Source organism: Lepus europaeus, chromosome 13 (genome assembly GCF_033115175.1).
Source record: "Lepus europaeus isolate LE1 chromosome 13, mLepTim1.pri, whole genome shotgun sequence".
NCBI classification, from domain to species: Eukaryota; Metazoa; Chordata; class Mammalia; order Lagomorpha; family Leporidae; genus Lepus; species Lepus europaeus.
The window spans coordinates 6,807,223-6,832,719 of NC_084839.1; the positions used below are offsets into that span (position 1 = coordinate 6,807,223).

General features: G+C 59.7%; 1 protein-coding gene across 8 annotated transcripts in view; it reads right to left on the reverse strand.

Annotated features, from left to right (window-relative positions):
* The window catches only part of KIDINS220 (kinase D interacting substrate 220), a 131,717-nt gene that overhangs the window by 8,607 nt on the left and 97,613 nt on the right, over positions 1 to 25,497 (reverse strand). For 4 of the 8 annotated variants that reach the window (XR_009867773.1, XR_009867771.1, XR_009867772.1 and 1 more), the window contains 4 exons: positions 24,464 to 24,595; positions 21,854 to 21,952; positions 20,301 to 20,537; positions 13,429 to 13,485 (listed from right to left, as the gene is read on the reverse strand). Coding sequence is in view for 4 of the 8 variants with exons in the window: in XM_062208922.1 (XP_062064906.1) it covers positions 16,488 to 17,750; positions 20,301 to 20,537; positions 21,854 to 21,952; positions 24,464 to 24,595 (1,731 nt within the window). In the remaining 4 variants the exon portion in view is untranslated. Of the gene's footprint in view, positions 1 to 13,428; positions 13,486 to 14,887; positions 17,751 to 20,300; positions 20,538 to 21,853; positions 21,953 to 24,463; positions 24,596 to 25,497 lie in introns of those variants that run through there. The other 4 variants (XM_062208922.1, XM_062208920.1, XM_062208921.1 and 1 more) reach the window with 1 other exon arrangement.

The window sequence follows — 25,497 nt, forward strand, 5'->3', positions numbered from 1 at the left end:
AAAGACACCGCATCCCACAGCGGAGGACCGGACTCCAGCTTCTTGCTCACGCACACCCTGGGAGGCAGCAGGTGATGGCTCAGCAGCTGGGTCCCTGCCACCCACATGGGAGTCCCCGAGGGAGTTCCAGGTCTCAGCCTCACCCTGACCCAGCCCAGCTGTGGCAGGCATTCGTGGAGTGAGCCAGCGAAGCGATCTCCCTCTCCCTGTCTCTCTCTCTCCCCTGTCTCTGTCTCCCCCTCTCTCATGAACGAACACATAAATCTTGTTTAAAAGCTGATCAGTGAAGAGTCCTCACTGTCAAATACAGCAGGCAACTCTTTGATATTTTTTGAAAACTCTCATTTTTCAATTCAAAACTCAGAATCAAAATAAGCAAGTTGGTAATACAACGCTGGCAACCTTGCCACTTTATATAATTCTTTTCTTCTATTTTTTATTTATTTATCCTCATTTTAGTGGACAGAGAGTCTGTGCGTGTGTGTGTGTGTGTGTGTGAGAGAAAGAGAGAGAGAGAGAGATTGTCGCTCTGCTGGTTCACTCTACAAATGCCAACAGCAGGGGCTGGGCCTGGAGCCGGGAACCCAGCCCAGGTCTCCCATGAGGGTAGCAGGGCCCCATCTGCCGGAGCCACCCCCACCGCAGGCTGCTGGAACTCACCCAGGCTCTGCACGGTGGGATGCAGGGTCCCAGCCTTGGTCCAAACCCCGGTGCCAAGCACCTAGCCATCACTTTCCAATCCCCGTGCCGCGTGGAGGTCTGGCTGAGGGGAGAGTGCGCCAGCCTCTGCCACCGGCATGAACTCTCCCTCCCTCCAGCATTTCTCGCCGGTGTCTCCTGGGGACAGAGAAGGAGGAGACTGAGTAGGAGCTGCCATCGTCCTGCTCCCTCTCCAGAACAAATCCACACTCAGAGCACCCAGCTGGGCCCGGCTCTCGGCTCTCCCGCTCAGAGCACCCGGCTGGGCCCGGCTCTCCCGCTCAGAGCCCCGGCTGGGCCCCCTGGCTCTCCCGCTCAGAGCACCCGGCTGGGCCCCGGCTCTCCCGCTCAGAGCCCCGGCTGGGCCCCCTGGCTCTCCCGCTCAGAGCACCCGGCTGGGCCCCGGCTCTCCCGCTCAGAGCCCCGGCTGGGCCCCCTGGCTCTCCCGCTCAGAGCCCCGGCTGGGCCCCGCTCTCCTGCTCTAGTGCGCGCCTTCCTTTAGCAGAGCTCCCTGCACAGGACGAGACACGGGATTCCACCGCAGGGGCGGGCGCGGCAGCACAGCGGGCTGAGCTGCCACCCACAGCACCGGCAGTGTGGGCACCAGTTCCAGTCCCGGCTGCTCCTCTTCCAGTCAGCTCTCTGCTGTGGCCTGGGAAAGCAGTGGGGGATGGCCCAAGTGCTTGGGCCCCTGCACCCACATGGGAGACCTGGAAGAAGCTCCCAGCTCCCAGCTTCAGCCTGGCCCAGCCCTGGCTGTTGGTGGCTATTTGCGGAGTGAACCAGCAGATGGAAGATTGTCTGTCTGTCTGTCTGTCTGTCTTTCCCTCTCTCCCTGTAACTCTGCCTTGCAAATAAATAAATTAATTTTAAAAAACTCATTTCTAAAAAATAAATTCTGGAGCCTTATTCAAAAGAGACGCGAAGGAGCCTGCCATACCCTTCCGTCCAGGTCACCAAGGGCTTTGCCTGGGACAAACACAGCACCAGACACAGAGGCCGGCCCCTGCCGGCCAGGAGGAGCAGGGAGATGCCGGGGCTGGGTGGGGGCCAGTGCCCCGGGCCGCACAGGTGCTCCCAGGCTCACTAACTCCAGGAAAGAGAGCAAGCAAAGGGGCAGGCGACAGAAACGCGCTCTCTCCATGTGCGCCTCTCTCTCTGAGCATCTCCAGATTGAAGACTCGACATGAGCCGGGCAGAGGCTGCGCCCGCGCCTGTCACCCCAATAACCGCAGCTGCACGGGAACTCGGCACCAGGAGGGGCCCTGTGTCCCTGCCACCAACCTGAAGCACCACCGGACGCTCAAGGAGTGACTGGTGAGACCTGGGAGGCCTTGGGGAGGTGAATTTCTTGTTGACATTGGCGCTATTTGAAAACTCCAAATCACAGCTTCAGGCTCCTAATGAAAGCCAGCAGGCTCTGGCCCAGGCCTCTGCCCCTGTGGGTGTCACTCCCACCACCAGTCCCGCCCACCCCCACCCCCAGCTTATCTCCCCAAACCCACCCCCCTGCACACTGGCCCCATTTTAACTCCATGTGTCGACCCCTCTTGCGCCGGCCGCACCGAGTCGGCTGCCGGCATTCCCAGCATCCAACCTAGACCTCGCCCCTCTTCTCGCACCCCTCAGCCCCCTGAAGCCGGGCGTCCTCTTTCCTGGGTGGTCTTATCTCTCCCCCCCCCCACCCCGCCCCGCACATCAGCTTCCTGCTTGGTGGAGATTTGCATGCTGCTGCCTCGGTCTGTCTGTGGAGCTGTCGATGTGGCCGGAGCATCCTCTCCCGTACTCTGAGCTGTGTCACCTCTGTGGGAGCCTAATCCTGGCCGGGCGCCGTCCTGATGCTTGCTTTGCTCAAATCCGGTTCGGCGGGGGTGGAGCCTCCAGTACAGCTTTCGGGGAGCCCTGGGGGTGGGCTGTTCCACCTGCGCGCTCTGTCCCTGTGAACAGACTCTCCCACTCAGGCCGGGCAGGACAGGGACACACGTGGCCGACCGTCCATCCTCACTGCGCAGGCAGGGACTGCCCCCTCTGAGGAAGATCCCCATGAGCCTCTCCTGTCTGGGGACTGATGTAAGCACTGACAGCGTCTTTATTGTTCTTCATTGATTTCATTTCTTTGAAAGGCAGAGAGACCATCCATCAGCTGGTTCTCCCCAGATGTCCATAATGGCCAGGGCTGAGCCAGGAGCCTGGAACCCAGCTCAGGTCTCCCACGTGGGTGGCAGGGACCCAGCTATCTGAACCACGGCCCACTACCCCCCAGGCCGTGCAGCAACAGGAACCTGGAGCCGGCAGTGGGGCTGGGACCCAGACCCAGGCGTTCCGATGGCCGGGGCAGGCATCCCAGGTGGCGTCCTAACAGCTACACCAACATCACGGTTTTTCAAGGCAGTCACTGACATTTCCAGGAGCCACTGGGAGGAGAGGCCCTAATCAAGCCAGGCCCCTTGCAGGCTGCTCCCTGGGGAGAAGACCACTGCGGGGGTTGGGGGGATTTATTTGGAAGTGACTGTACATTTTGTCTCTTGGGGATCTCAAAATGTACATGGAAAGTGCCAATCCATTATACAACAAAGCGACCTATTGGCTGGATTTTCTGAACTCGCGGAGCCAGCGGCAGGTCCATGCGGTGCACCTGCTAACACTCCCACACCTGTGCCCCCAGGGGGCAGCTGGGCTCAGGGATCCCGTAACAGATCTCCACCCGGAAGGTTTCTCAGGGGAGCTCTGCGCAGAGCGCGTGCACGGGGAGACACCGGGACTTCTGGACGGTGCCGCGGGTGTAGGCGCCCCGCGGGATCTCGAGAACGGTGTGACTTTCCAGTGCACACCCGGACACGGCCCTCACCACCCACGCTGCTTTATCAAAGCCGCACCGCCCAGTTTCCTTTTAAAGACCAGAACGCACGCTCGGCCTTAGGCTTCTCCGCTGATCACACAGATTCCTGGTGCAGATTTCAGCAGGGCTCCCGTGGTGGGCAGGCTGTCTGTCAGAACGCGGGATCCGCCGCGCACCCTGGGCCCCGGCGTGGCGCTGAGCTCACAGATCTTGCCACTTTCGTGACCTGGGAAGCAACTGGATGGCCACTGGCATCATCTGTGCCTGCGCCGTCTTCTGCCAGACGTTATTTCACTAACAAGTCCCTTTGTTACGGAATTTTAAATCCGTTTGTGAAGACGTGGCCCCACATCAACTGTGATGTTAATGCTTTGCTCCTAATGGTGGCCACTGCCTTCCGGTCGGTGCATCCTGATGTCCCACGTGGGCACCGGGTCCGAGTCCCGGCTGCTGGAGCAAGATGGATGTAGCCGATGTGGAGAGGGACGCGGCTGCCCGGCAACAGCACAAGGTACAAGCCGCTGGCGAGCGCGTGGAGCCTGGCTCTGGTTCCCACTTTACCTGCGCAGGGCGCTGGGCCGGACACTGCCCCGTCCAGCGTTTTCCGCTCCTGTGTCTCCCAAGCCCAGGTCTCGTCTGTCTCTGATGCCGGAGCACTCTCGAGAACATTCCATGGGTGCCATGCATGTGAATCTGGGGTGGGGGGTTCAATTGCTCTTTGGCCTGTGGCAGCTCTGGCCGTAACAAATTCTGTTAACTTGTTGCACACCACGCCCAAGCTGGGCCTTGCCCAGGGCACAGGTGTGTGAGCTCTTCCTGGGCACCCACTGCACCCTCAGGGCCTCAGCTCCCACCCGTTCCCCCTCGCGTCCGCCCCCGGCCTCCCCCGGGTGCAGGGGGTGGGGGGTACTGCAGAGACCCTTTGCTCTTTGTGACTATCTTTCTGATTACAAAAAACACACGTTCCTTTCAGATCACTCAAACCCAGAAGCTCAGGCGTGAAAGAATGTACGTTCAGACTCGGGTGTGGGACGACACGCAGACGCGGGACACGTATGCAGTCACACACACCCACTGCCATGAAAACTGAGAAGAGCCCACAGCACCCACCAAGGCAAGGAGGTAAATCAGAAATGTCTGTATGAGAATACCGTGCCGCAGTGAAAGTGCGACTCACGCACGCACATCCCTGGAGTAAGCCTCAGGAGCCCGTGTTCAACGAGAGGCAGGTCAAGGCGCAAACACCGACAGTCCCGCGGGGACCGTGCAGGGACGCGCACCCTGACGACAAGCCAGAAGGTGGCGACGTGGCACAGAGGCCGGCACCTCCAGCAGCGAGAACACAGGGGAGCGCAGGTTCGTGACCCGGCTGCTCCACTTCCCACCCAGCTCCCTGCTAATGCACCTGGGAAGGCAGCAGAGGGCGGCCCAAGTGCTTGGGCCCCTGCACCCGTGTGGGAGACCCGGATGGAGTTCCTGGCTCCTGGCTTGAGCCTGGCCCAGGCCTGGTCATTGTGGCCATTTGGGGAGTGAACCAATGGATGGAAGCTCTCCCCCCCTTCTCCTGCTCTCTCCTTCAAATAAATAAAAAGTACTGAACAGCACAGGTAAGCCAGGAGGTGACTGCCACGAAAGGCAAGGGGGCGGTGCCTGGGGGAGCTCCCGGAATGCGTGCACGGGAGCCTGAAGTTCCTGGCGGCCTCTGTTTCGCAGGCTCGCGGTGGTGGCCTCCACGGCCGCCTGTGACCAAGGCAGGACCACGGCCCGGGAAGAGCTTTGTATTCAGGTCAGCATTTCCGGTCCACTCCCTGTAGGGCAGCTTTTGGGGCAAGTTATGGCCAATGGACCCAGCAAGCTATCGGGGTCTTTCCTGACGCACAACCTTGGTGCACTGAGCCCGTGCCTGGTCAGGTGACCTGGTCCAGCTGTGTGTCCCTCCCATCCTTACCCCTCACCCTTAACACCCCCTCCTCCCCCCGTCCTCATGCAGACAACTGGGAAAACTACATGGCCCCTTGAGGGTGCGTCACCCTGTGGGCCTCGCCTCCAGGGCCCTGCAGGGCAGGTGTCTTGGTCAGGGACCCAGAAGCAAAACAGGGTGCTGCTGACTGGGTCCCGAGGAGACTCAGGGCACAGGGAGGTCACGACCACTCCCTCACGCCCAGAGGTGGTCCCTCGGGGTGGGGGATGAGGCCACACCCCCGGGGATTGAGAGGCTGCCCCCACTCGCAGACCCCTCGGCACCCGGGCGCCCAGCACCCACGCCTTCACCAGGTCTCCCCCACACACACCTCGTTCCCCCCTCCAGGACTCCATTGCTCTCCAATCAAGTCCTCGCTTTCTGCTCATGGTCCAAGGAGCAGATCTCTGTTAGAATGTTTGCTTCTTTTCATCTCCAAGAGAGATCTCCCAGGCACTGGTTCACTCCCCAAATGCCCCCAACAGCAGAGCTGGGCCAGGCCGAAGTCAGGGGTCCTGAATTCAACCCAGGCCTCCCACACAGATGAGTAGGGGCCCAAGCACTTCCAGGACTTGAGCCATCGTCCACTGCCTCCCAGGATCGGAAATAGAGCAGCCAGGACTCCAGCCAGCAGCCCAGGATGGGATGGGGGTGTCTAAACCCCTTGGGTCGCAATGCCCTGCCCAGTGTCCACAGGTCAGTGGCAGAGCCCTGCAATTCAGCCAGCGGGGGGCCGGTCCCCCACGGAGTCCCAGGAATCTCTGTCCTTTGCTGCAGGAGCCCAGGGTCCCCTTGAGAGGACACAGGGAACGCTCAGGTCACCGCTCTGAGCCCGATCTTTCCCTTCCTCTTTGCACAGGGGCCGTGGGCGGGAGCGCCCGCTGGCCTCACTGCGTGGCCACCTGCCGGTCACGAGGCGAGGGAGGGATGTGGCCTCCATGTTGCCAGACCATGCCGAAGGCAGGAGGAGGGCCCTGCGGCCCCAGTGGGACCAGGGACACCCCAGACTCAGGTCATAGATTCGAGGTTCTGCTCCTCCACGCCCACGCTCCTACCAAGGGCTGGGATCAGTCAAGGTTCTCCCAGGAGACAGATGGGCCAGGGGAGGGTGTGGTCAGAGAGGGAGAGGGGAAGAGGGAAGGGAGAGAGAGAGGGAGCAGGAGGGGGAGAGACAGGCAGGAGGGACCCCAGGGCTGGCTTGTGCAGCCCAGAGGATCCCGGGGCCTGCGGGGGGGAACACACAGAGCCCCAGCTGGGCTGGAGGCCGGGGAAGCAGCATTTCTGGCCCTGAGACTCCAGTGGGGTGGGGGGCAGCCGCTTAGGCCCCACGGGGAGATGCTCCAGCATCGGCACAGTGCCCCAGACACGAGGGGTCCCCCTCCCCAGCCCTGGTGCTCCCTTGGGGCCTTCGCACGGGGTAGGGCGAGCACTGTGGACCTCACCATGCCTCTCACCCAGAAACCCAAGCAACAGCGCCCAAAGCCAACCAGCTCAGAGTGTCAGGCAACACCACACGCGAGGGCAGAAGTAACGGGGAGGTCACTCGGGAAAGACTGGCCTCCCGCTTCTCACCCACCCTCGGTGCACCACGCACGGCGCTCCAGACCCAGGCACCTGAGCGTGGGCGACGGCCAGGCGCTGTCCAGCAACCCGCCCCACACCGCGAGGAACTGGGAAACCCAGGTAGGAGACCACAGTGGCTGCTGGGAAGGTGTAGCAGGCAGGGTGGCGCACACTGCAAAAGCCATGGGATTTGGGCTCAGAGAACCGGGCCCAGGGTTCTGTTCTGTTCACCCACTGAGGACAGGAGGAGTCAGCTCCTGAGGGTTCTCCTAAAAATGAAGGCCATAACCCAGGGTTCCAGAGGGCAGCTGTGAAACCAGTTACATCACTGCCACGCGGAAGCTTGGGCTCCCCTGCACCCCGGCTCCCCACTCGTCACCTGGGGACAACAAGAGCAGTTGTCCCTGGGCAGGGGGGTGGTTCCTGGGACTTCCCGAGCTCATCACTGTGACCTGCTCATCCCAAGGCCTGGCTCGGAGCCCACTCGCCGATTCCCAGGCGATGGTCACGCAGCCTATGACGTCACCAGGCCACCGCAGCCCGGCGTCCGGCCACCGCCAGGAATGGAGAAGGGGGGTGTCTGCTGTTTCCTGGCTTTGGGGCCTGGGGAGGGGCCTCGTGCTCCACTTTTCTTTCTTTGGAAAGGAGACAGTGACCAGAGTCATTCGAAAGCAAACCACAGCCGTGATATGACGGGCAGTGTGAGCTGTCAGCAGTTACCAAGCATCCACACCGCCCAGCCGCAGCCGAGAACACACGGAGTGAAATCAGGACGCCGTCCTAGCGCGGAGCATCTGTGACAGATTACAGATGACCAGGAGACCGCAGACGGGACGAAAATATTCAGCGTGAGACGCGCACCTGACCTGGTGGCCTCACCCACGGACAACGGGAGGCGCGGTGCCAAGGAAGCCGAGAGACCTGACCAAACGCTGACCACTGTTCTGAAGCAACTTTAGAAAGGAGGGTGGAGGGGTCTGTGTAAACCGAGACTCGTGTCCAAGATCTGCCCTGCGAGGCCCCAGACCTGCTGCGGAACAAGGAGACCGCGGTGCTGCCACTGCATCGAGCGAGGCTTAGAACAGACCTGGAAAACCTGAGAACCGACTCAGCCCCGACCGGTGAGCGGTAAAGACCAAATCCAGGGTGGCCGTGCTGCCTGGGCCTGCCCCTACCCCTGCCCCGCCCCCACCCCGCCCCATCCCGCCCATGCCCCTCCCCTGCCCAGCCCCTGCCCCTGCTCCCGCCTCACCCTGTCCCCCACCCCGCCCCTGGCCCAGCCCCACCCACGCCCCGCCCAGCCCCTGCCCCGTCCCTGTCCCGCCCATGCCCCTCCCCTGCCCTGTCCCTGCCCCTGCTCCTGCCTCACCCCGACCCCACCCCGCCCCTGGCCCAGCCCCACCCACGCCCCGCCCAGCCCCTGCCCCTGCCTCACCCCGTCCCCCACCCCAACCCTGGCCCAGCCCCACCCCTGCCCTGTCCCTGCCTCTGCCCCGCCAATGCCCCTCCCCTGTACCTGCCCCATCCCTGCCCCACCCCTTCCAGCCCCTGCCCTGTCCCCGCCCTTGCCCCTCCCACACCCGGCCCCACCCCTGCCCCTCTGTGTCGTGAAGCCTTGGGAAATTTCTCACCACCTGGGCTCTGAGTCTCTCACCTATGGACCGAGGACAACAACCTTACGAGGGTGCCATGAAGACTACTTCGCTCACTCACGTGCATTTCCAAAACCCCGGGGAAAGCATGGAACTACAGGTGCGTTGATCCTGGCACAAACATTTGTGAAACTGTTTTTGCAGAACGTGAATTTCCCATGAACTTCCTGCAGCTCACTCACAGGCATCGATTTCAAAATTTTGCCGTGCAAACAGATCCTTTTTTAGGCATGGAGACAGAGACCCCGTCTGCTGGTTCACTCCCCCATAACAGCCAGGGCGGGGCTGGTCCAGTCAGGCGCCAGAACTCCACCCACCCCCGCTGCCTCCCAGGAGCCAGAGCTGGACACCGAGCCCAGGTGCTCCGACGTGGGATTTGGACCTCTTAACCCGTGTCCTAACCTCTAGGCTAAACAACACCCCCCGCCCCCAGCAAACTTACCACGAATTCTGTCAAGGGCCTTTGTAGAAAGAGTTTAGGACACTGTCAGGCACACAATGTGTAGTACACAGGTAATATAGGGGCCAGCGCTGTGGCGTAGCGGGTAAAGCTGTGGTCTGCAGCACTGGCATCCTGTATGGGCACCGGTTCGAGCCCCAGCTGCTCCACTTCTGATCCAGCTCCCTGCTATGGCCTGGGAAAGCAGTGGAAGATGGTCTGCATCCTGGGGCCCCTGCACCCACATGAGAGGCTCTGAAAAAACTCTCGGCTCCTGACATCGGTCTGGCCCAGCCCCGACCACCGCGGTCACTGAGGGAGTGAACCAGTGGATGGAGACCTCTCTCTGTCTCTGTCTGTCTCTGTCTCTCTCTCTGCCTCTGCCTCTCTTTCTCTCTAACTCCATCTTTCAAATAAATAGATCTCTTAAGAAGTGGAACGTACATGTATTGTAACAAATGCAGAACAACGCTGTAAGCATTCAGAATGCCCGGAGGCTGAGGAGTCTCTGATAAAATAAAAACTCCACATCCATCGCTGACTCCGAGGAAGGAGATGAACATTCATCACCACCAGGGCGTCCCTCCCGCCGCCTACGTGAGCGTAGTCAGTGTCACGTTCCCTGAAAACCACGCCATACACCCTCAACCGCGGCACCTGCTGTCTCTTTAGGAACCATTAAAACAAAAACATAAAACAAAACGCTGCCACTGAGTCCACTGATCTGAGAACGGAAGCCCGCAAAGCATTCCGAGCCCCGAGCCCCGGGGACCTGGGGAGGTGCGCACGGGGTCCGTCTCACCCGTGGCCCGGCGCAAGCCTGCGCAGCCGAGGCCGAGCCCCACCGGGCTCGAGTGTCCCATTCGAGGTCACTGGCCTTGAAGGCTGATCACCAGCTCAACCTTACGCCCACCTTTGCACAGCACCCGTTTGGGCCGACAGGTTTTGGATGTGTTCTACTTCCGGTAAGTCTGTGAAATGGGATGGAAGTGCTCCGATGGGAGCAAACCGGGAGCTGGTCAACCCCGGCAGAGGAATCTCCCAGACGCAGACGTACGATGTACCGCCCCGCTGTCCTGAGGCTCCCGGACTGGACTGCCCGGCCTCTCCCACAGCTGTCGCTGCTTCCTCCTGGGACAGGGGCTCCTCCTGGGGGGCGGGGGCTCCTCCTGGGAGGCGGGGGCTCCTCCTGGGGGATGGGGGCTCCTCCTGGGGGCAGGGGCTCCTCCTGGGGGGCGGGGGCTCCTCCTGGGGGGCGGGGGCTCCTCCTGGGGGACGGGGGCTCCTCCTGGGGGGTGGGGGCTCCTCCTGGGGGGTGGGGGCTCCTCCTGGGGCGTGGGGGCTCCTCCTGGGGCAGGGGCTCCTCCTGGGACAGGGGCTCCTCCTGGGGGATGGGGGCTCCTCCTGGGGGGCGGGGGCTCCTCCTGGGACAGGGGCTCCTCCTGGGGGATGGGGGCTCCTCCTGGGGGGACAGGGGCTCCTCCTGGGGGGCGGGGGCTCCTCCTGGGACAGGGGCTCCTCCTGGGGGGCGGGGGCTCCTCCTGGGGGGTGGGGGCTCCTCCTGGGACGTGGGGGCTCCTCCTGGGGGGTGGGGGCTCCTCCTGGGGCAGGGGCTCCTCCTGGGGGGCGGGGGCTCCTCCTGGGGGGTGGGGGCTCCTCCTGGGACAGGGGCTCCTCCTGGGGGGCGGGGGCTCCTCCTGGGGGGCGGGGGCTCCTCCTGGGGGGTGGGGGCTCCTCCTGGGGGGCGGGGGCAGCCAGGGACATGGGAGGCAGCGTCGGTGCTGATTTTGTATTCCTATCAGACCTTGGGGGTCAGCAGGTTCTGGGTGGGCCGGAAGGTCTGAGCGGTGTTTGGAGAAAGGGGTTCTAGAGGAGCTGGGACACGCGACTCTCGTGTTCCTAGCCTCGCTCACGTGCCCCGCAGCCTGCTCCGCTTCCCAGGGAACTGGACAAGAGGCTCGGCAGCTCCCCTCCAGCAGGTGCCCGGAGGCTCCTCTGAGCCCGAGGAAGACAGCTGCCTCCCCGACGGCAGCCACCAGAGGGCGCTCCCCGCCTCCCTTCCTCCCCGCCTGGGGCCGCCGGTGGGAAGTGGGGAGGGCCCTGTGCGCACAGCCGCAGGTCTCCCCCGTGTCTCTCCTAGGAGCTGACCACAGGCCGAGGGCGGGCGGAGGCCCCTGTAGCCTGCCCCCGAGCCTCTGTATGAACTTCAGTAACAGACACGGCAGCGACAACAAGCAAGCCTCAAAGGCAGCAGGTCAGAGACTGGGGCCTGCTGTCCCAGCGGCGAGCCTGCCTTAGCATCATACAGAATGGCCCGTGTAGCACACACCCGGCACAACGCGCTTAGTCCAGGCCAGGCCCGACCAGAGCGGTCTGCCTGGCACAGGGCTGCTGGAGACCCCCGAGGCGTGGCCTTCGAGAACCTAACTGCAAGTGGAGAGACTGAGCTGTACATAGGGAAGCTACATCTGGGGCTGCCCGTGATGGACCTAGCACTAAATATTCTCACTGCGATGATGTGTCAGGATCGCAGCTCGGAGAAAACACGCTGGTCCCAGCTCCGCATGAAGATGGCCTCCGTACCCCAAAGTCAAACGCAGCGTTAGACCGTGTGAACTCGGGACAGACACGGGCTCGCGTGGCCGCCTGCACTCGGAGACGACCCAGCCTGCCCGGCGGCTGCAGCCCTCAACGCGGGCCCATTTCCTGAAAGCAGCCAGGCACCAGGCACCACGTGCGATGACCCACGCGGGGTCTGTGGGCCACGGTCCCGCTCGCTGACACTGCAAGGGGTCACGAGGCTGTGGCACGCGCACATGTCTCTCCCGTCCATGTGTCCACAAGTGCGGGAACTGTCCTGCAGCCACCCTGGCCCCGCCGCAGTCCCGGGCTCCTCCCCCTGGGCTGGGTCGGGAGTTCGTGCTCCAAGGACCTAAGCCGCTTCAGACACAAAACGGCGGCATGGCGGCACGGAACTCCGGAAAAGCCCAAAAACCCAAGAGGAAAATAATCTCCTTCAAAATAAGAAGAGCTGAATTTGCATTAAGTAGACACTACACCGCCTGCAAATTCCACCCCAGCTAAAAGGTGCACGCGCAGGGACTGGGCTGCTCTTCCCTGACATCTGACGGCAGCCGAGAACGGTCAGAGCGCAGCTCACGTCCACGCTGCAAGTGTGGGCTTTGGCCCAATACCACACCGGAACACGACATTCCGCGAACTTAGATCCCACGACGGCGGGGAACGAATCAAAGAGGCGGGGGCGCCCGGGTCTCTGCAGCCGGCGGCACATGCAGGGCGTCTCCACCCCTGGGTTTGGTGGGCAGCGGCCCACGAGCAGTGGACCCAACTGGCGGAAGAATGAGAAAGGCAGGTGGCTCGGGTCATGGGCCGGGTACTAAGATCCACAGCCCGGAAGCCTTGAAAGAAAACGAGGGAGGTCAGTATAAAATGTTACAGTTGCAAACTATCGGCCAATCAAAACTAGCCCACTTATTCCGAGCAGCTCCTTAATTTGAATAATACAGAGCCTCTTGTTCCGCATTCTTTCCAAAGGAGAAATGTCATTTATTCAAGCCCCGACCATGTGGTGACTTGGCATTCCGTGCTTCGCCGCCTGCCCTCCGCACCGCCACCAGGCCAGGCTGTGCCAGCTGGGCTCCGGCTCCGCTCGTCAGCTCCGGACTCCGGGAGTCCTCCCAGCAGTTTGCAAACACAGCCAGTGTCCGACCTCAGCCTTGGGCTTCACACAGTGCAAAGGCAATGGGCATGCAGAACCCAGCCCTGAAGCTGAGTGTGGCCCTCCACGGCCTACAGTGCGCCCCATGACCCTCTCCTCTCGTGGCACTGGGCAGCCGTCAGCAGGGGACCCCGGCTCCCCACCGAGCGCCATGCTGCTGAGCTTGGGCGACTGGCTGCATCTTCCACCTGGGATGCTTCGGGTTCGCGTGAACTTACAGGGACAATTCTGTTCCCCACATTACCTCCCTGTGTTGGAAATGCAGGACAGTGTCACCCTCCGGCCACCAGAGCGAGCCTTTTCACCCCAGCACAGCGGACTCCAGGCAGCCCCAGCCAAGCCTGGGCGCGCTCCTCACTGTACCCACACCCTCCACCACGGGGCACCCAGCGGGCCGCTGCGGGCAGTCCCTGGAGATGCTGCTTACGCAACTCCGTGTGCCCAGGCACGAAGAATGCGAATGCTCGCATTGACGAGGACTGTTCTCCAACAGCTGCCTTACAACTCATTGATCGGGAAAACCAAGTTTTTACATACCTCAGTTTACACTGGCTCCTCGGACGCTCTATCTATCTCAAAGGCAGCGTTTTCTCCCTAGGCACGAAAGGGTTCACAATTACATCGGATTTCAAATTCTCTACGTAACCCGCCTCAACCAGGGATTCTCAACCTTTGTGAAGTGAGGAGCCCTTAAAGGACCATCCAGGACAGACTCTGTGGCATCAACCCCCACGGCTCGATGCACGGCCAGCATCGCAGCCTTGCTCAGAACAGGGTGGGGCAGGGCGGGGCGGGGTGTACCACAGCCTGGGAACCAGAAATGGGAGCCTTCCAGGGGGTCCGGCCAGTCTCACCCCCGGCCCCGCCCTCTGCCATGCCAAGCAGCATCTTGGCTCCCGCTCCCCCTGGCAAGCGTCTGCTCAGGTGCTTGCCAAGGAAGCGCACTTATCGCTGCTCCCTGCGACCTCGAGGACGGGAAGGTGCCCCCGGCTCCCTGTTCCTGGTAGTCCCCACCACGTACTCAGGGGCTACCAGGAATTCAGGACTTCCAAATAGGCTGAGAATTCCTGGTGTAGCCAAAAGTTACATGGTCTTAAAACCTTTAAGTTTAGTATTGTAGCCAGAAAAAAAAAAAAAAAAGAATTTCATTTGAGAAGAAATTTCCTAATGGTTAGTATTTAAGACAAAAACGATTACGAATCTATTTTACTACAGCACGACAATATGAAATGATCTAAGAGGTTCCCAACTTAGAATAAGAACAGCAGCAAGTAAGTTTCCCAAATTCCTTAGCTGGGCAATGAGAATTATTCTGACCACTATATAAATAAAGCATGTAAGTAAAACAGCGTGAAGACAAATTCTCCTTTCACTCTGGAAGATGTCGGTTCCGCTCCCAATGCATGAGCGCCCCCGAGCAGGACGGACGAGCCTTCGACCCCCAGCACCGTGGAGCAGGCTCGGCTCCCAGGCCCCTGCGGCCTCTGCTGCTGGATGGCACTACTCCTGGTGGACAAGGGGGACGACCCGCTGGACGCCGCGCTCACACGGCCAATTATCTGTGGCTTCAGGGAAGGTCCGAGGGTTTGGACTCCTCCCAGCTCAAAGCAGGCTTCTGCGTATCTGGGAGTAAGCTCTGTGTTATAGACACCGAGACACATCCCTGACACACCCGAAGGGACGATGGTGTGACTCAGTAACCCATCTGGTTTGGCGATTTCTGTGTCAGTACGACAAAAGCAGACTTCCCCAGAATGTCCCTGTAACAAGTGGATATCCTCCAAGGACCTGGATCCCCGAGCCTGCGGCCACAGAGACACTGCACAGCGCCGCTGGGCACCGACATGCGTCCCCAAAGCACCAGGTGGACCCTGGCCTCCGGAGCCACCTTCTCTCAGAAGGGCCAGGGGGTAGCTCAGAGCCGTCTGCCACTACACAGCGGTCCGTGCGCCTCAGACGTCCGACCCCACAGCTCGCAAGGCAACAGGTCCATCATCGCGGTAGTAAATAAAAATCCATGAGTCAGCATAGCATGCATTTTTTTATTATTTCCTAAGTCTGTTTGTACACGTAATGATTCAGTATTAATTTCACAAACAGTATAAAGACTGTACTCTCCAATGACATCACCCTGCAACCACACACCTGAAAAGGAACTAAATATTGCCTTTGAGAGTCAGTAATTACACAATACTGCAAACTAATGAACACTATAAATATTAAAATGCTAACACTTCCATGTATAACATACTGCCTTTTTAAATTAAACATTTGTTGAAAATCGTGCAAAATAAACATATTATTAAAATGCTAAATTCCACTCAAACATGCAGACAATGAAACACCCACAGTGGCTGGCCAAGCAAGTAATTTAATCAGCACACCACCAGAAATCCATCACGGGACGGACACGGACACGGACACGGACGTGGACACGGAGCGCTAACCCCAGGTACCGCGCCGTGGCGAGGTCACCGCTGCACTACGGGGGCCCAGCACACACTGCCGGCGTCCACTCCGCGCGCACGAGCTACACTAAAACGACAACAATCATCAGTGCGCGACGGCCGGGAACCTTCCGGCCCTCACGCTACTGAATGTGATCATCTTAACTCTGCTAATGCTAAACAAACGAATGCTACACAAAGTCGTGGTTGTGTCAGTTTGATCTTGTTGCTACTCTTGCTTTGTTTCATGTTTACAACCCTTTTTAGAAAGCATTTCGATCCGTAGGCTCCTCCCCCGGCATGAACGTGCTGACCCAGGAGAGACAGAAGACAAGCGGGCAGGGAAGGCAAAGATTCGGACTTTTCCTAACGATTTCCTTGTCACTCACCAGTGCTCCCGACCTTTGGGACAGAATGGCCTCAGTCACCCAGGCCCACGAGCATTAGCGCCCATTAGCATGGCACCGTCTCCTGGACTCCTCGAGGCGAAACTCACGGGGCAGAGCTGAGCACCCCGGGGAAGGTTGCAGGAGGCACCGGGAGGCTCGCCGGGCACCGGGAGGCCAGGCTGGGACTGGCAGGGAAGAGAATCCACCTGCCCCCCTGACAGCTCCTGGGGCCCGGGCACCCACCTCCGGTACTGCGGACTCACTTCCTTATCCGGCTTTAAAAACACTTTGCCCATTCCTTACTTAAAATTAAAACCTCTTTGTAAGCAATGTGTCTGTTACCTACAACACTGGTTCTCCATTGAGCGAGCGCGCGCGCCTCTAGGTTCTGGGCTGCAGCAGAACCTGCGAATTCCGCCCTAGAGTAAACCCCTCCCCTTGCTCCACGCCCTGGCTTCCACCAATGACCAATCGCGTGCTCTACAAAACGGGTGCCTGGCGGCTGCTTTTCTGGGCGGATGGCGCAGCACGTCCGATCCGTCTCATCTCCGCTGCAGGGGCTGGGGGTCAGGGAGGTCCAGGGAGCGCAGGGAGGTGGGCGGCTCTCGTAGGACCTCACTGCCACTCCTGCACTGCGCAGGTCCCTTCACCAAAGCCCTAGCGCGCGTCATCTGGGGTGAACGGGTACTACGGGGGAAGTGCTGCGCATGGAGACGCAGGGCGACGCTCGGGAGGTGAGGGGCCCACTGCTGCCGCCCTCCTAGAGGATGCTCTCTCGTTCCTCTCCGAAGCCTGTGCTCTCGGAAGAGGCGCCCGCGTGCAGCTCCGAGGACTCCTTGGAGAGCCTCGCGTAGCTGGAACGCTGGCTGCGCTTGTGCGTCAAGCTCTTTAGGTTTTCATTCTGCACGGCAGTGGGGCTGGGGCCGGAACTGGGCCTCAAGATGACCTGAGGGGTCTCCCGCATCCCCTCCATTTCATCGAAATTCTGGTTGGCTCTGTTGGCCGGGGCGCTGTTGTTGTTGAGGGTCATGGTGCTGGGGGTGCGGTTCAGGTTGTAGGCCTTCTGGCACGCGGGCCAGCTCTCTTCTGGGCTGCTGGCCAGCAGGCTGCACTCGGAAGGGCTCTTCTTGTCTTCCGAGCAGATGGACATGCGGGCCAGGGCGGGCTCCGGCAGCCCGCTCAGGCTGTGCGGCAGCCCGCGAGCCGCGCCGCGGCAGCCGTCCTCCAGCTCGATGAGGTTCGCCTTCTCCAGCTGAGCCTCGTCGGCCGCTTCGTTGTGCAGAGAGTGGCTGGGGGAGCTCTCGCTGGACCGCACGCCCGAGTCGGACGAGTCCTTCTTGTCCAGCAGGGCGTCCGACAAGTACTCCTTCGCCTTGATGAAGGTGCGGATGGGCTCGGCGCTGTGCTCCGGCGACTTGGCCGCGCGCTCCGCCTTGCCCGCCACGACCCCCTCCTTGTCGTCCCGGAGCAGCGGGGTCTTGTCCGACTCCTCCGGCCCGGACTCGTCTTCGTCGCTCGGCAGCTTCTGGTAGCGCAGCCCGCTGCCCTTGAGCTTCAGATCGGTCTGGAAGAGACTGGGCCGCTCGGAGGGCTTCCTGCCCGGGAGCAGCTTACTGGCCGCCTGGTCGGACTTCTCGTCCTCCTCCGTGATGGGGTCCAGGGGCGAGGCGTCGCTGGTGGACACCCCCGAGGAGGAGTGGTCCAGGACGTCGCCCCTCTTCATCAGGAACGCCTTCCTCCCGTCCTCCTGCTTTGGCTCGCTCTCCTTCCCCTTGTCTTGCTCGAGGTTAGAGTGGATGGAGCCGCCCGAGGAGCTCTGGCCCAGGTAGTACGTGCTATGGGGGGACGACCTGCCGCTCAGCGTGGCGGACCCCGGGCCCCCCTCCAGCTGGGACATCTGAGCGATGTACTCTCGGTAGGCATCTCTATACTCAGCCTGCACCTTGTCAGTGAGCTTCGAAATCTCGATACTGGAGTCCTGGGAGTTGAGACTCGAAAGACTTGGAGTTCTGCGAGTTTGTGACTGTGAAGGAAAGGGCGATAAAACACTCTCAGAACCCAGAGAAGCCGGAAAAGACAGTGAATGTCAGCTTTGGAAACACACCTACATTAACACTCTCAAAAGTCATTAAAACAGCAAATTCTTTTACAAGAATTCTGGATGGCACTTTAATAAAAGCCGTAAACGCATAGGAATTCTATTAGAAAGCTTTATGTCCATTTTAAAACTATTTTACTGCTAATGTTTGAAAGTATAAAGGCTGCATCAACAAAGAGCCAGTGCTCGGAGAACAGCGGCAGAGGCCGCGGCCGGAGTCAGCCCGGGAGACAGAGGCAGTGTAGGGTAAGCTCCAACGTGACGTTTGAAGATTAAAGTTGCTATAGATCCAGAAAACCTAACACATGGGGAGTAAAAAGTACAGAAGGGAGAAATGGAAGAAAGAGTATCAGAGGAGTTTAAGAGGGGCCGACACTGTGGCATAGTAAGTTAAGCCACCGCCTACAGTGCCAGCATCCTATATGGGCACTGGTTCGAGTCCCAGCTGCTCCACTTCTGATTCAGCTCTCTGCTGTGGCCTGGGAAAGCAGTGGAGGATGTCCCAAGTCCTTGGGCCCCTGCACCTGCATGGGAGACCCGGAAGAAGCTCCTGGCTGGAGCAAAAGCTAAGACAAAGACACAGAGGCAAGCAGCGTGCTCCTTCTGGAAGAAGAAAGTGTCCATGTCCCTGAGTCGTCCCCGACTGGCCGGGCCATTAGCACCACTGTGCTCACATGCAGCTTGGGAGCACCCCCTAAGGACGCCAGCGTGGGGTCTGCCTTTCACCCCTGTCCACCCAGGGGCCCAGGGATGTCCAGAGCCACGCTACACACACGCGGCACGCATGCGGCACACACACGGCACGCACACGGCACGCACGCGGCACACACCCGGCACGCACGCGGCACACACACGGCACGCACACGGTCGTCAGCTCTGCAGCCAGGCGTGGAAGAGACACGCCAAACATGAGAGGAATTCAAACAATTCATGGAAAATGAGCAAGTGCTTCTAATTCCATCTTCCCACAAATTATCTGAAGCCCCTTTGTAGTCATTTTTCATAAAAATGCTGTATTATTAACACGCAGTTTGCTTATCCTGACACACGCGAACGAGCGCTCAGCCGTGTCTCGGTCTTCACTCCTAACCCGTGAACACGGCAGTTCTCAGGAGGGGCGTGGGGGCCCTGGGGGAAGACAAGTCCGGGAGCGGCTGTCGGGGCCGCACAGGGCAGGCCGAGGGCTTCCGGGAGACAGAGAGGGCGAGGCCACACTGAGCATTTTATCCCAGGTTGAGGCTCGTCAACTCCAGCAAGGTGGCCGGCACGCAGCAACGACACAGAGCGTTTCCACCAGCAAGCCCGGCACCCCCAACAGCGGCCGAGCCCGGGGCTGCTCTCCCCCAGCCCCCACTGCGCTCCTGGGCCCTGGGCTACTGCTCCCCTCTTCTGCCCGGCTCCTCCTCATGCATCTCTCACTTCTGCTTCTCCAGACCTGTCCCTCCGCTTCCACAATCCCCTGTGGGACCTGCGTGTGGCAGCGGCTAAGCCACTTGCTACACCGCTCCATGGCAGAGTCTCGCTGCTGTTTCCAGTCCAGCTCCCTGCTAACGCACCTGGGAGGGGAGCAGTGCGTGGCCAGAGTCCTTGGACCCCTGCCGCCCAGGCAGGAGACCCAGATGATCGCTAGGCTCCTGGCATCAGCCTGGCCCAGCCCTGCAACCATTTGGGGAGTGAACCAGTGGATGGAATCTGTGTGTGTGTCTCCCTCTCTCTACCACTCTGCCTTTCAGATAAATAAGATAAATCTTACAAAAAACACAGGCAGAGTGTGTACGCGCTGCAATGCCGAAGGATGGCGCTCAACAGAACGCACACCATGTTCTCCTGCAAACGTCTCAGCCGAATCTTTTTTTTTTTTTTTTTTTAAGATTTATTTATTTGTTAGAGAGGCAGAGTTAGAGAAGGAGAGACAGAGAGAGAGGGGTCTTCCATCCACCGGTTCACTCCCCAAATGGCCACAACGACCCAGGGCGGAGCCAGACCAAAGCCAGGAGGGAGGAGCTTCGTCCAGGTCTCTCATGTGGATGCAGGGGCCCAAGCACTTGGGCCTCCTCCACTGCCTTCCCAGGTGCATTAGCAGGGAGCTGGACCAGAAGAGAAGCAGCCGAGACTGGAACTGGCGCCCGTAGGGGATGCCGGTGCTGCAGGCCACAGCTTTAACCTGCTGAGCCACTGCCCTGGCCCCTCAGCCAAGTCTTAAAGACTCCCCTGGGAAAAGAGCAAGGAGACGTTGAACTTGCACCCCCTAACTACCACAGCCAAGTTCCTGTTATTCTCCATGCCACGCCCTGCTGCCTTGCTGTGACGGCTCCTAGCAACGTGAGAAACGCCCTCTCCTGCCTTGCTAGCTGCCCCCTCCCGACACGCAGGTGCCCCCGCGCCTCTGCAGAGGCCGTGAAGCCGCAGCCAGGCGCCCTCAGTGACGCACAGCGGCCGCTGCCCCCTCATAGGAGACGCGCCCGGGGGACCCACCTGCCAGCTCAGATGCCCGTGGCGCGGGGCCCCCTCGTCCAGGCCCAGGGTGTTCAGCTCCTCGAAGCTGAAGTTCAGTGTGTAGGGAGCCTGGCTGGAAAGCTCCGTGTGCGGCAGCTCCGTGTGCGAGGTGCGCCGGGCGGGCTCGCTGTGGGTGCCGGCGCCACCCGCGTTCTCGCCCAGGAACCGTGGGTCTTCTGGCACCACCTGGTTTTCTGCAGTCCGCATCTCGAGTACCTTAACAGAAGAACAATCGTGATGTCTACACTGACAGCCATGACGTCTACACTGACAGCCACGCTGCAGAAGAACCGTGACGTCTACACTAACAGCCATGACGTCTACACTGACAGCCATGACGTCTACACTGACAGCTGCACTGCAGAAGAATAATCGGAATGTCTACACTGACAGCCATGACTTCTACACTGACAGCCATGACTTCTACACTGACAGCCATGACGTCTACACTGACAGCCGCGCTGCAGAAGAATAATCGGAACGTCTACACTGACAGCCATGACTTCTACACTGATAGCCATGACTTCTACACTGACAGCCATGACGTCTACACTGACAGCTGCGCTGCAGAAGAACAATCGGAACGTCTACACTGACAGCCATGACGTCTACACTGACAGCCACGCTGCAGAAGAACCGTGACATCTACACTGACAGCCATGACGTCTACACTGACAGCCGCGCTGCAGAAGCTCTTTCGGAACGTTTCCAAAGAGAAACATCGTGAGGTTAGGCGGATGCAGTGAGCACGCGCACGCCCGTAGGTCACTGCTGGTGGATTCACACATCTGCTCGTGTTCGTCTTTAATTCATACTAAAAGGCGCAATGGCAGAAAGCGCTATATCTACACAGTCCTGCGCTCTCACTCGTGCTCCTAATCCTATCGCTTCCAACGTTAACTGGAGAACAAGGCCCAAGCGGCGTGTGTCGACGCAGAGTGGAGCTGGCGCGCTGAGCAGTGCGCAGACTACTGGAGGCCTCGGCACAGGCCCGGCTCACCTGCAACCCCAACAAGCATGTGAGAGCTCAGAGCGCAGCCGCTGGCGGGGCGGGGGGGGGGGGGGGGGGGGGCGCGGGGACAGGAAGCACCAGGTGCAGGGGCTCGGGCTGAGCCCACCAACAGGATCCCTGCTGGCGGCACGCCAGGGTGACCAGACGGCAGGGGGCGCCAGGCACAAGGGATGGAGGGTGACCACGAGGGGTGTGTGGGGGTTCCCTCCAGGGCAGCCACAGCGAAGGGCGGGGCCTCGGGCCCGGGGGAGCTGTCCAGTGAAAGCAGCGGCAGGACTGGGGTGGCTTCCCCTCAAAGTTCTGCTGAAAGGCCCAGACAGGCAGCGGGTGCCCAGCGCTGCTGCCCATGTTCTCCGGAAACAGGCTGGGATGCAAAGGAAAAATCCAGCTAGTCATTTTTTTCAAAATATGAAAAAGTATCAGTTTAGACCGGTGCCTACTGGGACTGGTCTGTACAATGCTGGAAGCCACTTTATACGTGACAACAGAAGTGCTGTGTAACAACATTAAAATCTCTTACCGTGCTTCGGAAAAGGTGCCAGTCTCCGAAGTTCATATTCATCTCCTTCTTTAGTTCATCAATGTTACACTGAGCTAATACACGGCCGTTTATGTTTGCCTGGGTACAAACAGCAACAAGTACAAAGACAAACAAAATGTGAATTATTCTGACTTACTAGTGATTTTAAAAGCACTTAGATTTAGTTCCGTAGAAGTCGTCAGAGAGCACAAAGGCTGAGTGAGGGAGTACACGCTTGCAATAATTCAGCGAACACACACTTTGAACGTCAGCCATTCCCTACTTTCCTAAGACTCAGACATTCAAGTAAACACGCCACCCTTCCAGACCACCCCCCAGCCAATCCGCCCTGCTACGTCCAAGACCGCCTGCCCCGTCCTGGCTCCAACAAGACGTGCCTTTTTCTGTCTGATCTTCAAATCCCAGCAGGGACACAAAGACAAGCTGCCAGGCGAGGACCGAGCCCTCAGCCCTCCCAGGAGCGCTGGCCACTGCAGCCCGCCCGCCGAGCCCTGTCCGCCGAGCCCCGTCCGCCAGCTGCAGGAGACCACTTCCACCGCACAGAATGTCCACCCACTAACTTCCCAGTCCACCGAACCACAGAGAATGATCTCCCACTCTGAGTGTCTTTTTCTCAAATAAGAAGAGCCTTTTCTCTATGAATAATAGATAACACCCCGATTTCAGAAACATAAAACCCAACTTTACTGACTGTAGTAACGTTCCGGAATATCTATGTTTCAAGATAAAGAAACAGGTGCAGGAGCAAGGCTGTGCCGAGCCCCAGCAACAGCCACGGGAGGCAAACCAGCGGCTGTGAACAGTCTGCGAGTCGCGGGCAGGAGGAGACTCCCGGCTCCAAGGGCTGCAGGGGAGGGGGTGTGTGCACGGGACAGGGACCGTCTGTCAGGAACCGGACACTGCCCGAAACCCCCGACTCTACGACTCCACGCAGGCTGTGACAGGGGAAGACGGCAGGTGCGTAAGCTCGCAATTCTCCTACGAACTTCTTGGATGCCATTCTTTGAAGCATGCCAGCATCAGAGGCTTAATAATGCACCAAATTATCGCCGCACTGCAATACAGAAAGTGTCACCTGGTGGAAAAACCGACTGAACCTGGACTCAGCCAACCTCTCTCACAGGGCAAGCCCGCCCTGCAGTCCCAGTCCCTGTCCTGTGTCAGGGTCACTGTCAGAATTGCAAGAACAGAGTCTCAGAAGCTGTAACAGGACACAGATGCCTCGGCCTCGCAAGCCCAAGTTTGTCGTTAGATATGACAGCCTCCTAGGTCCTAGACACAAAAGTGAGGTTCCGGGGGAATGCAGCAAGTGTGGCTTCCTTCCGTGATTAAGTCACAGAAGTATCACAACGAAAGAAGATGCAACATAGAAGAACAGCTTCCAATCTCCCGGTCCCACTGCAGAGTGAGAACCGTTCCATCAACGTGGAGCCCCTCGGGACGCTGACCTCATCAAGGCATTCCTTTGCTTACTGACCTCGGGACCATTTGTTAAAAATTACATTGTACTCTAACTGCTTTGTTTTCTCTTACCCACTTACAAAGGACCAGGTGACAGGGCGACTTCACCACACAAAACAGACTCGGGATTTCCTTTGCTGCTTCCCCATTTGGCAGAGCCCTGTCGGGGCCCTCCCGAGGTAGGGGTCCCCTCAGAGGTAGGGGGGTCCTCCCGAGGTAGGGGTCCCCCCGAGGTAAGGGGTCCTCCAAGATAGGGGTCCTCCCGAGGTAGGGGTCCTCCCGAGGTAGGGGGGTCCCCCGAGGTAGGGGTCCTCCCAAGGTAGGGGTCCTCCCGAGGTAGGGGTCCCCCGAGGTAGGGGGGTCCCCCCCGAGGTAGGGGTCCTCCCGAGGTAGGGGTCCCCCCGAGGTAAGGGGTCCTCCCGAGGTAGGGGTCCTCCCGAGGTAGGGGTCCCCCCGAGGTAAGGGGTCCTCCGAGATAGGGGTCCTCCCGAGGTAGGGGTCCTCCCGAGGTAGGGGGGTCCCCCGAGGTAGGGGGGGTCCCCCCCGAGGTAGGGGTCCTCCCGAGGTAGGGGTCCCCCCGAGGTAAGGGGTCCTCCGAGATAGGGGTCCTCCCGAGGTAGGGGTCCTCCCGAGGTAGGGGGGTCCCCCGAGGTAGGGGTCCTCCCGAGGTAGGGGTCCCCCGAGGTAGGGGGGTCCTCCAAGATAGGGGGGTCCTCCGAGATAGGGGTCCTCCCGAGGTAGGGGGGTCCTCCCGAGGTAGGGGTCCTCCCGAGGTAGGGGTCCCCTCCGAGGTAGGGGTCCCCCGAGGTAGGGGGGTCCTCCGAGATAGGGGTCCTCCCGAGGTAGGGGTCCCCCCGAGGTAAGGGTTCCTCCGAGATAGGGGTCCTCCCGAGGTAGGGGTCCCCCCGAGGTAGGGGTCCCCCCGAGGTAGGGGGGTCCCCCCGAAGTAGGGGTCCCCCGAGGTAGGGGTCCTCCCGAGGTAGGGGTCCCCTCCGAGGTAGGGGTCCCCCGAGGTAGGGGGGTCCCCCCCAAGGTAGGGGTCCTCATGAGGTAGGGGTCCCCCCCCGAGGTAGGGGTCCTCCCGAGGTAGGGGCCCCCCTGAGGAAGGGGCCCTGCCGCGCTCAGCACCTTTCTGATGGTGGCGCAGTACTGAGGCAGCAGGCTCTGGTCCAGCCCTTCGATCTGCTTCAGCTTCTCACACACGGCATCCACGTTCATTGCGTGCAGTGACATCGCCGGGCCTGAGGCTGGGCCTGACCCCTACGCAAGTGGAAGAAAAACACGCGTGAGAAGGACTCGTAAGCCACAGGGCAGCGGTGAGGAGATGCCCTCGGGGCAGATCTAGCTAGTGACACCTGACGAGCAGCTGTTCCGTGTTACAGCAGACACAGCAGCAGAACCACTCTCCTAAGAACATTCCACAGACCAGCCTACACCCACTTTCCAGATGTTCATAGCTCAGGCTCAAAGGGAAGCTCGCTGCCACTAAGGAGACAGGAACTTTGAAACAACGAAGAGGGACCATTACTGCCGCCCACATCACAGCCACCGTTTTGAGTGCCTATATGCAATAATTAGGAAGCTCTACGTTTCTATTGGTCACATTTTATAGCCAAGGCATTAAAACTCCCCCTTTAGAACCTGCACGGTGGTCATGTATGAAACTGCTGTATTATTCTTTAACACATGTGAAAGTAAATGCGCCCTATTAAAATCTGTTCTCGTCTAGAAAGAAAAGATAAAATAAGGCTAGAATCTAAAACATATTCTCTGAATGAGGTGAAGTATTAAAGAAGCACCTGCCTGTGGCCGAGTACACAGCCACGTGGAGAGGCTGTGATGCGCATGGAGCGTGAGAACGGCCACGCGAGGAGTCACAGTCACAACACACGCACGCTAGAACCCAACCTGCCTGGACCGGAACCCGACCTGTCCAGTCTTAAAACCTGCGATCTCCCTGCCCCAACCGTCTGCTTTGAAGAGGAGATGGCGACTCTAACTACAGAGAGGAGACAGACAGCCTGATACAAAGATGGCGTCCCACCACCTGGCCTGTCAGCCACTCCACCAGTCGTCAAATGATGAATAAACTGATCGTACCTTCAGGGGTACATGAATCTATAACAGATCTTCTTCTGCCTCTTCTTATCTCTGTCAGGACA